This window comes from Cryptotermes secundus, unplaced genomic scaffold (assembly GCF_002891405.2).
Source record: "Cryptotermes secundus unplaced genomic scaffold, Csec_1.0 scaffold810, whole genome shotgun sequence".
NCBI lineage: Eukaryota > Metazoa > Arthropoda > Insecta > Blattodea > Kalotermitidae > Cryptotermes > Cryptotermes secundus.
This window is the reverse complement of record NW_019731279.1, coordinates 395,092-407,096: the sequence shown is the minus strand read 5'-3', so window position 1 is coordinate 407,096 and position 12,005 is coordinate 395,092. Positions and strand designations below refer to the sequence as shown.

Sequence of the window (12,005 nt, the reverse complement as noted above, 5' to 3'; positions counted from 1 at the left end):
ACGTATAACTCACAAATTAAATGTTTCCGGACACATATTGATATGGGTAATTCTTGTTTTGGTACGTGCAACTCGTGCGAAAAGTTCATTCGCCCCTTTCATTTTACACTCTGTATAAGCTGCGGCAGTAATTATTGTTCGTGAATATGGAAGTATCCGTCAACAGGGAAGACAAAGTTGTTGCTTTGGTGTAAACAGGCAAGTGTCATGGTACTAGGATAGCGGAATGCTGTAAGGTTCGCGACGTCAACTTGGTCGAAACCCACTTTTACACCTCTCGAAATGGGAGCAGCAGTGATATTAACGGTGACAGTGATAATGGTACGTAGATTTCTGTGTTTAGTAACGCGTAAACTGAGAGTGCTTGCTGCGTACAGATCTGGACATGAAAAGAAAATTCTATCACCAATCCAACTGGAAATAGGTAAGTGTCTTTATTCATTGCAATTGTACAATTTGTACAAGTGAACCTGCTCTTCAGAATGGAAAAGAAATTTCGGTCACTATGTTAAATGGCGTGTTTCTTTTCTTCAGACTTATCAAATAAGATGTAGTGATTATTTATGAAATTTTAAAGAAAGATTCAATGAGCTATCCTTGATCTATTCGTAACACGTCACGGAACATTAGTCTCATGATTACGTTTGAAAGGTTAATATTCAGTTCACTATGGATAATAGGCCCTGTCTTATCCGTTTGGCCACAACTAGGTTTAATTAACAGAGAATCCGCATTGTACGTTAGCTACCCGTCCGAGGGCGACATTAAAAACAAATTCTGAGCAGAAGTAATCGCCCACTCTCTAAAGATGCCAAACGGACTGCCTAGGTAAGAACCCGTCCATTCCATGTGTGTTCATGGTGGTGGTAACGTTTTTACCTAGCCGTTGCCTAGCAGCGATAGGGGGCACACATTCAAACACATGGGCTCAGATGCCATGATATACGTACGAAGTTTCATAAAGACTGGTACAGGCATTCAAAAGTTGATGGGGGGAAGGGAATCGCAGACAGCATGGTGATCTCATAAACCTACGTTAATTTTTTCTCAAAATAAGAAAAGTATGTTAAAATATATGTATAAATATTTTAACAATTGCCTAGCGACGATCATTTGTATAAAACTATTTATTTTTAAATTTGATATATTATAATGTTACGTACCCAGAATTAGAGAAACCGTAATTTTGCTTCTGACCGAGCAAGAAACTGATATTAGAATTGCTTTTATCGTGAGCACTGCAGACTAGAGGAACGTTCTCCTGTACAATTGCAAATCTCGGTTGTAGCAGTCGAAGTATTTGAGAACTAGATTCATGTTTTGGTGAACAAACTCCGTAGCCATCAGTCCGCAGGCGAACTATACCGAAAGAGCGACCGCCACCTGTCGGCGAAGTTAGTGCCAATTTTTTGCGGATAGAGGGTGTCGCGTGGTCAGCGTAACGGATTCCCACGGCCGTTAATCTCGGTTTTCTATACTGTAGCCACTACTTCCTAGAAATAGCTCATCATTTATCCTCACGAGGCTGAATGACCTCGTTCCAGACCCACTACTTCTTAGAATATCTGGTAGCGGCAGGAATCGAACCCAGGACCTCTGCATCTAGATCCAGGAACTCTGCCCACTAGACTACAGAGACGGTCTCTCTTAGTGAACAATAATATCGAATTCTTATGTACAACGTGTCTTCACCGAATAGTACTTAATTTAGAACAGGAAAACCACCTTTGTCTTTTTCTTGTCGTAAATCTTCCAACACGCCCACACGAAATGACTACAAATGATTATTTTCAGAGCGAAATACACTTAATTTATTTAAGTAGTCCCTACTTAATGAACTTAATGAACACATTATTTTAAGAGCCGCCTGGCTGTTCTTCATAAAAAATGTATGTCGAAAATATCGAGCAGCTGTCATATTTGACGACTCGTTTCACTCTACTAGCATTCTTATGGGGGCCCAACTTAAGCGTCTTACGGAAAAGCTTAACAAACAGCCAACGTTTCCTTTCTGCACGTCGTGCTTAGTTCATAGAAAGTTTTATATTCTTTAATTCAACGCCACAGCACCAACTGGAAGTGGTACACTAACTGGGTAGGACCTAAGGTTCAACAGAACGTGATAATACGATTAAAAGAGCCGAAACGCATCTTAGGCCGAGGGAACACCAAGGAAACTGGCAACCGCAACGCAACCGCGACTTCCGAGAATTGTTATCAGCCTGAGTTGAACACATGTTAGTGACTGGAGCAGCGAAACTTGAGGAAATGGCAACGCAACTCGCGGAGAGACTGATAAACTCAGTTTCCAGGCAATGGAGCATGCCAGTCTTCTCACAATTGCGTTGCCGAGTGGTTTCCTAGTATTAGCTGTTCTGTAACGCGCTTCAGTGATTCATTTGTTTGTTAAGGTGGCACGAAGAGTTAATGAAGCTGCTAATTTTGTTTTTGTGCAGTTAATTGAGCAGGAGCCTGGTATGACAAACGCCACTCAGACTATGATAGGCGGGACAAAATGGATTTGGCTTGGGAAAGAATTTCTCATGAGACGAAGGAGTCTTGATCCAGGTTAAGTTCTTTCGAAACAATATAAGAGCTACAGTTTAAATTTTCACAGAAGAACGTATGCATCCAATATTTTCTTTTCCTAAAATTGTATTAAGCATCCTGTTGCATTAATATATCATTTACACGTATTTCCGCCTTAAATATACCTTATTATATAGTCACCCCTCTTCCATGTTACAAGGTTCGTCTGTATACGGCCATCATCATGTGTCTTCTATCTTGCTAAAATTTGTGCACTGTATGTCAAAATTTCGTATCACGCGTGAACGCGTTATTTCCTGATTAAAATAAATTGACCTTAATTAAAACAAATTAATTAACATCCCAATATTTCCCTTATGGTCGTCATCCTCTCTTCTCACGCCGTCTCAACCGATCTCAACTGTCACCAAATTAGGCAATATCAATATTATTATCTTACATTGCAGAAGGCAAGTGCACGAAATTAAAAAATACCGTCATGCATTACGTCGGACGAACATACCCATTTAAGATGATGTGAGCAACTATTCAACCATAAGTTTCCTGATTGTGCGCCTGCTAACCTGGAAAGCAATTGCCTGCTTGAAATTGGCAACATTTCTCGGAAATTGCGGTTGCGTTGCGATTGCCAGTTTCCTTGCCGTGCCCTCGCCCCTGCAGTTTCCTTGTGGTCGTCGACAGCTCTTCTGGGTGAATATCTGGGTAGCAGTCATTAGCATCATTCCCTCAATAAGCTGCCTTCAGTGCTATATTGCTGCTGCTGCAGCTCAGAAACGAGAAGGTGGATCCATCATTAATCTTCCAGTAGTTCTACGCACAATAGTGGACTATTTCGTCTAAAATTCTTCTTAGGCCACAAGATAGAGTTGGCAGTGACACCCTACCACTTAGATTAGCGGCACTGCTGACATTTTGAGGTGGAAACCACATACTCTACCGTCCTATGGTTTCCACCTCAAGAAGTTCTCATCTAACAGGTTGGTGTGGGGGTAACGCTTTAGACATACTCGGTTCGAATCCTGGTCGGGACGGCGGCTACCCTGACACAAGTTTTGCTAGGTCCCTGCACGCGAATACCGGTAAAGTACCTTGACTAGGCAACGACCGCATTATTCCCGATCCTTTGCAACTCATCATTCAGACGTCATCCTACCCTGTCAAGCTACATACATAGCCTCAACACTGAAAGGAAAACTACTGAAGAAGTCCTCACATACTTGTATTCTGTCTACCTTCTTGTTCGCGTTTATAGGCCTTGCCGTTAGTCGACGAGTTGGTCGAGTCCAGTCCACGAACAAAGAGAAAGACTCTAGGGCGTGTATTGTTTATAACAGGACGTAGTTCTTCCCTCCCAAACTGCAGTTTCAACCACTGACTAACCACTTGTATCCTCATTTCTCCCCACGGCCAACCCTGAGGCCAGGTCTAAGGATACGGTCTGTATGCACCTACCGAGCAGGGTGGATTACCTCGTATTCAAGAGGTGCAGGATTCGAATCTCGGCCGCGACACGGATTATCCTGATTGTAGTTTCCTGTGGATTTTCCCAGTCCCTTCAAGCAAATGGACCCCCTCTGTGGTCTAGTGGTCAGAGTTCCTGGCTACAGAACCAGAGGTCTCGCGTTCAATTCTCGGCGCTACCAGATTTTCTGAGAAGTGGTGGGTCTGGAACGGTATCCACTCAGCCGCGTGAGGATAACTGAGGAGCTATTTCAAGGAAATGGCGGCCGTGTGGAACCGTTGCTCTGACCACGCGACACCCTCTCTCAGCAAAAGTTGGAAGTAACTTCGCCGACAAGCGGCGGTCGCTCTGATATTATCTCCTCATTTTCGCCTACTTTTTGTAATTGGGTACGCCCATTCAGAGGTATGAGTTCTCATCCTGGCGAATATGAAGAATACGGTCTTCGGTGATGTGATGCCGTGCGGTCTGGCTAATAGATACCAACTTTTAGAATGAATCTTCTTCCTCCATCGTCAGGTTACCCCGCACTTCACGGCACCACGTCCCAGAAAACTGTAATCTTCAAGTTCCTTGAGGGGTTTTTTTTCTTACCAAATTCTGCATACGTTTCTAATTTCCGCCATTTGCATTTGCTTCTTCTGGAGAACACATAAAATGGAAATTCTAGACACTATAGCAGTGTGTGATAAGAGAAGAATACAATGAAAGCATGTAACATTTGCTGTTTATTTATGTTATCTGAATACAACTCTCCAAGCTGCTAAGTCTGACATTCAACATCGAAACACACAGAACAGGGAGGCACCCGCATTCATGCATGCGCTGACACAAACAGTATTTACAGTTGTTATGATACATTTGGCGTGGCTGAATCCCTTCCTTCAGCCGGCCATCTCATTTTAACTGGAAGACATGGAATGTTGTTTCGAGGTTACCTCGAGTCTAATATTGCTGGAACATTATCATTTGTACATTGTGTTTATATTAAAACAATACAACGCATTATAATTATTATAAAACCAGCGAAATAAGAAATATGGTAAGCTAAATAGAAAAATACTTTGAAAGCTATGTACACAGTGTTCATACCTTGTCAGTACTAATAAGAAAGACTCTTTCATAAACGATCTGAGGCAGTTAATTTTTTCTTCCCTCCAAAATTTACGTAATTTGCTAGAACGAAGTATCTGTTTAGCAGAATGTTTCTAGCAACGACAATCACCAGATTAGTGCGTCCACTTAACAGAACCTGATAATGACAACTATAAAAAATTCTTTATGTTGGATTTAAAAAAAAGTGCTGTTTTCTCAACAGTTTTAGAATGCAAATGTTCCTCTTCGCAACCATAAACATATTTTTTTACTCAGTTCGCATATCTAACGAAGTAAAATGAACATAAAATTTTCTCTATGTTGTTTGTTCAAATTTTAGAATTTTACTTCCAAACAGCTGTCTTCAAACGCAGTTATTACTAACCGTCATAAAAGAATTTAAATCTTATCTAGCCCGAATTATTTAATTATCGTTGCACTTATAACACAGAAAAAAGATTTAAGAAATATTATAGTAAAACAAAAATGCCTAGGAATAATTATTTGGTTGCGGGCTATACTGCAGCAGGTTTAATTTATTTTGTCCAGACGGTTTTCTGGATAGAGAGAATTCCCTGTATGCAAACTGGCCACAAGGCGAATTCCTGCAAAATTATTGCTGTGGAGATTTATATTTTCCTTAACTTCTTTGGCATATTTAGTCTGCTATGGTAAATTATAAATTTTCGCAGCTATCACGGGTAAAAGTAGCGCGATCGAAATGCGATATATTCTTAATTACGGTGTTAACTGTATACATTCTCTTTGTTAATCTTCTTGAAGCTTTCACAGCTACACATCTCTAGTTTTGGCTGCCTTCTTATGGCAGTCGATAACAGAATAATTAGGCCCCGCGAATACTAATTTTTAGAAGTCGAGATGACTTCTGTTGCGATCTGTAGGAACGATTTGGAGACTTCATAAATACTTCCGCCTTCTGTAACTAGCAGAGTGTCGGGTCTAAGGTAGACCTCCAAAGCTGAAGAGAGAAATTCTGGTAATTTGCTGCCTGGCCAGGTCTATTGCCTACCTTAGGAAGTGGTAAAAATAAGCACGGAACAACGGTAGAATTATGATTATAAGGGAAAAAACGAAAAACTTGGAGAAAAACATGCCTAATTGCTTTTTTGTCCACGAATCTAAAATGAAGTCACCCGGAATTGAACCAGAGGCGAGCTGTAAGAAGCCGGCTTCTGATCTCCTGAACTATCTCACAGTCTTTACACTGGATGTAATTACAGTAAGACAACTATGTTAAATTATGAAAAATTCAAGTACCAGCTTTTCCCATACATAATGTGGGAAGCCCTTTGCCAGTTCAGATGTTACAATGTCACCTTTAATGCATTTAAGAAGATAACGGAAGTTTTTAAATTAATCATTTAAATACGTCCCATTCCTTGTACTGGTTGATTTTAATTTAGATATTTTTACAAGAAAATATGGTGGTCAGGCGTCAGAAGTCACTGTTTACTTTTAGGCATCCGTCAGACTGAAGTTTGGAAATACAGGTAACACCACTTATTTCCGTTGGCCGCTGTCTCCTTGGTTACAAATTTATGCATTTCGTTTAATTTTGATTCAGTAAACAACAGACCGTTTCATAATATCTTGCTTCTGGCTAGCAACGATTGCGGCACTGCTCACGGAAGCCAAGGACATATCAGTGACCTCTAAAAGACAAATATTCAGGGTCGTAGTGAACGAAGGAGCAGTCGGGGCGCCTGCCGCAAATTTCTGAGTTAAGCTTAAATCAAGTGGGCTATCCGGTGAGTTCGTGATGTCGTTATGCAGCGTCGAACTCAATACGGTAGCATTAGTTCAATTTCATGAGTTCAGTAAATGTTCTGGAGAGGTTTAATAGGACTGTCATTTCAATAAGAGGTGATCTGCCATCCTCTGTATAAAATCGTGTACTAAAACAGCCTGTGATTGAATCCATGTCTAATCCTGTGATTTTCAAACCATACCGTGAATAGGATGATGAAATCAAGGGGATTGAAATGGCCCGGACACGTAGCACGCATGGGGAGCTCAGAAATTTAATCATAATATTGACATGAGAGACTGAAAGGAAGAAATTACTTGGAGTATCTAGGACGACTTGCGCAGATACCGTTACAGGGGGTCCTAAGTAGGTTGTGGAATAGATTTATTCGGCTTGGGACAGGGATAAAAGTAGGTCCTTGTGAGCATGGTAATGAATGAAAGATTTGAGATTTTCACGGCGGTGACTATGAGTTAACCGACATTTCGGAGGAACGTCGGTTAACACAATATCTACAGAGTGCCACATCTCAGAAGACCGCATTCTTCATAGTAATGAATATTTACTTTCTTAAAAGTCGTGGAATTTCTTAGCTAGCTTAGTGATAGCTTCTCAAGAAGGGCTTTCCTCAACGTTGTAGCGAATAGCACTACCAAAAGAAGCGCAAAAGAATTTAATTCATCTTGCCCAAATGAAGAAGAAGGAAGCATGTCTCTGTTCAGAACAAGAAAAATATCCGCAAAGTTTTTCAACTATCAGTCCAATTGCTCATCCATTGATTTCGTAGTGAACTTCGATTTGCAGATAACTTTAATATAAATTAAACATTTATGATAACTTTTATCAATAATTTAAGTCCGCAAATATTTTGCTACATACAGGAGGCTTTTTAACCAATAAAAGAGTAAAAATAAGTAGCGGTATCCCTGTAACAGGCCGTGAAGGCCCATAGGGTTGTGAGATGTTGAGGGTCCCACATTTTCTAGGCAATCGGCTCACAGATGGCGGTAAGGTTGTCAGCCTTACGCGCCGGCCGCCCTTTACCCCCAAGAATATTCCTGGTACTCATTTCTGTTAGAGGCTGAGTCGACCCAAGGGCCAGAGTAAATTGAAAAAAATCCACCTCATCGGGATTTGATCCCGCGACCTTCCGGCCTGTAGCATAGTGCCTCAACGAACTACGCTACCGCGTGCCCCCTTTTGTCAGCCAGTACTGCTTTCAAATCATGATTCATTTGTGACTGAACGGGAAAATGAAAGGGTGAAATCAATTGCTGACTAGGAGGATAAGTCTAAACAACATTATGAAACCATTGCGAAAAAATGCGTACGTGCATGCGGTGAATTCAGGCAATATTTATATCAACTTACATTCCAGGAAAACTGATTATCCCCGTATGTATACACCTACTGTAAAGTCCACAAAATTTTAAAACTTCCTTTGAAATTCCAGCATGTGTTATGACCATAGCCAAACATCTACACCCGCGAATGTCTTTTTCATTTTAAACTGAAGTTACATATTCAAAATAACGAATAGGGTATTGACGTGACTGTATTCAAGTTCCGCTATTTAAGCAAACATGGAAGCACACTAAAATACACACACATATCCACGTCGGCGCGATTCTGAAAGACAGTTCTTGGATGTTCAATTTTTAATCATTCTTCCTTACTTATCCAAGACCTATTAAGTTTCCTTTCTTATATTATGTATTTAATAGAAATATTATGACGACAATTTTTACTGTGTGTTAGGGTAGACCTATTGGCTTTGGAAAACATACCCCCTCTTTTTCCCACTCCGCGCGAACGTGTTTCAGAATTATCTACAATTAACAAAGTGAATGCATATTAACACCCTAGTTTTGTTTTAGTTGCAAAATAGCACGTCTCAAGCGGCATGTGTTACGTTAACAATGTTAGTTCTTTACAAGAACAGAGGTCGTTGTGTCTTCCTAACAAGCTACAAATTGTAAGGGGAAGGACAAATTATATATATATAAAAAAGAAGCTAAGCTTTAAGCGTTTAAAAATAAATTTCCAAACTAGTTACAGCTCATCTTTGGTTCAGTTAGGTCCCATTTTGTTTAATTACAATGTACAATAGGCCGTAATGGCAAGCAAATGGTATATTACACAACAAATAACTCAGACACAGGAAGGAAAAATAAAGTGTGACTCTTGTGGTATTTTCATAACTTCGCAAGGCCATGTAAATATACAGAATTGTACTTCCTTTTCTACAGGCGGAGGTTCCCAAAATGTCTTTTGCTGTATGTTATTATTACATGCCTTAACTGACACCTATTATAAATTTAACTTCATTATCTTCTGTCTAGAAAACCGCGATTAACGGCCGTGTGGATCCGTTGCGCTGACCACGTGACACCCTCTATCCGTAAAAGTTGGCACTAACATCGCCGACAAGCGACGGTCGCTCGGTCGGTATAGTTCGCTTGCGGACCACAGGCCACGGAGCTTTTTATCTTCGAATTATTCAGAAGAGCACTGAAACTTTCTGAATTAAAATGAGCCTTCTTAAGGACAGGCAGCTGAAACTTTGTGAGAACCTCTTCATAATAACAACCTCTATGTTGAAATGTACATAACATTATTGCGCGGCTACACATTGGAATGTTGAGGCTACTTAACCGTTACTTAGTATTTTGCTTTACTTTAATGTATATTATCCTCCTATAAATTACAGTATATATATTTATCTATACATGTATATACTCTCAATATGAATAACATCGACATGAAATAACAACAGCTCTGAGTTTCTTCATCATCATGATAACAGAATAACAGCTAGAATATTGTCGAACCAGCGTGAAATGTCCGTTACGAGACACTTGTGAGAACTTATGTACATCTAAAACATGTTTCCAAAATCAAAATCAATGAATATCATCGTCGCATTGGTTATCTCTCCTATATATTTTACTTATCTACGTATAAATACATCAGTACTTATATACAAATTGACCGTTCGGTGGATTCTGGGACGGCACCCACCATTTACTATACAACAGTTAGAATAATATTCTCTTAATCAAATTGTTTTTCTCTTAAAAAATAAACAACTATTCTCATACCAACACAACGTCAATAAACTCCCCTAAGCTTGAAACGACGTATAAATTGAATTGAACATACTTGTATCTTCATATAATATCTCATAGATAGACTATATTTGAAGTTACTACGTCCCAGGTGTTATAAGATTCAATTCATTGAACAAGAATTTTCTTATTGAAATTTATTCGGTAGAGGTGCCACAAGATTTCTTGAGCCCCATGTAACATAAATCATTCCTCGGGGTGTGTTTAAAATTGTTTATAGATGGAATTATAACACCTCTATTTATTATGAACCAACTTTATATTATATATTAAGACATTTAAGGCATTTACACATTTAAGTAACTTAAAATTGAGACGTGGACTTGAAACATGACATCTGCCTTCAACAAAGGAAAAGTAAATGACATATTCTAGCAATATATAAACTCTGCGTGCGATTTTTGCCAAAAAAAAATAATAATGTCCCACATATTAATCTAAAATTTGTTTTAAGTCCTGTTTAAGCTATGATTGAGCTAATTGGACGGGACTTCTAAATTTACGCAGAGGATAAGTGCTTGTGATATGACATGAATAATTTGAATATACACCGAAACCTTTGTAGTGCTTCTAACCCAAGCCCTGGGTACAGACAGCACATCCCGGAGATATGTGTTTACGTACTAATATTGCACATTTGAGCTCCCACGTCTGAAGACTTTAATAATGAAGTACCAAAATTAGTGCTGTTTACAAAATAAGCTTCCTGAGAATAACAAAAAGAAGGCATGTCCACTGCCATATGTTAAGCAACATTGTTAACTAATCCAAAAAAAAAAGACATGTTGCTGAGCAAGTTAAACTTCCAGCTGTGGCTAGTTTGTTGCAAACAAATGAAGGTAAGATGGAATCTATCCGTTGGTAAAATGGCAGCTGCTCCAAGACACGCCTTTGTAAGACGAATTTAAGCTTAACAATCACTTTAAGACTTGATCTGCAATTTGTTGGTAAGCGTCAGTGATTGTCTGACACAAACCAAAATCTAAAATGAGAGATCGAGACTCTACCTCTTTCCTTCAAGAATACTCATTTATGGGCGATGAGGTGAAGGCTGACATTCTACAGGTCGCGTCCCAGACGGTCCAACTCTTCCAACAGGAAATCAATATCTGCCTCCACGACGGCCGCACTTGAGATGATATTCCTGAAGAAATTCGGTCGCACATCGTCAGGCTGATAGCCAATCATCAGCGTGCCTGCCGTCATCATGCGTCCCTTCAAAATTGGTGTGATCTGCAGCACAGAAAGTTGCAAAATACACGTCGGGCCTTAAGAACCGCTGTGTGTGCTATTCCTTCTACTTTAAGGTCTCTAAAAATGTAAATTTGTCCCTGTGCTCAACGAATTAAGCACCACGCCATGAAGGTGTATGGGGAGTGGACATACGAGATACAATTTTCCTTCACTTCGGCACTATTTGGTGAGTGGCCAGCTTAAGTCCCCGGCCGCTTTAGCCCCGGGGAAAGAGTCCCCGATACCCATTGGATAGGAGGTTGGATGGATCTCAGAGCCAGTCTAGACGACTTTGGAGAAGAGAAAATTCTTGACCCTACCAGGACTCGAACTCCGACCTATCTGTCGTCCAGCACGTTGCCAGTCGCTATACCTACTGCGTTACGCTGCCTCCTAGTTTTAGATGTCTATAATGAGTTAAATGGTGAAGGTGTAATTGATCTTAAGCACTACGCCAAGAATGTGTAAGTAGGAGCAGATTGAATGAAGATGATTTACTAATGTAAGATTTGAGGCTTTCACGGCGGTGACTATGAAGAAAGCAGTCTTCTGGGATTTGGCACCGTGTATGTGTGGTGTTAACCGACGTTTCGGAGGAACGTATCGCCCCCATCTTCAGGGTAGAAGAAAAAAAAGTATAAGAAATCTGCAAGCGACAACACCGTGAGAAACGGTAAAGCAGACTGCTTTACCGTTTCTCAGTTAGTGTTGTCGCTACGGAATTAAATGTAAGGAGATGATATAGCTTGCCGGAACATGAACCACGACT

The 12,005-nt window shown here is 40.1% G+C and overlaps 2 protein-coding genes across 4 annotated transcripts in view; one reads left to right on the top strand and one right to left on the bottom strand.

The window, feature by feature from the left end:
• Window positions 1–12,005, top strand: part of LOC111866896 — a 142,313-nt gene continuing 130,308 nt past the window's right edge. For all 3 annotated transcript variants that reach the window (XM_033752463.1, XM_033752462.1, XM_023856245.2), the window contains exon 1: window positions 1–424. The gene's annotated coding sequence lies outside the window, so the exon portion shown is untranslated. The remainder of the gene's footprint in view (window positions 425–12,005) is intronic.
• LOC111866894 (glutamate decarboxylase) overlaps window positions 8,001–12,005 on the bottom strand; it is a 93,699-nt gene continuing 89,694 nt past the window's right edge. Inside the window, exon 10 of the mRNA XM_023856241.2 lies at window positions 8,001–11,236. Within this exon, the coding sequence (XP_023712009.1) occupies window positions 11,063–11,236 (174 nt within the window). The 3' untranslated portion in view covers window positions 8,001–11,062. The remainder of the gene's footprint in view (window positions 11,237–12,005) is intronic.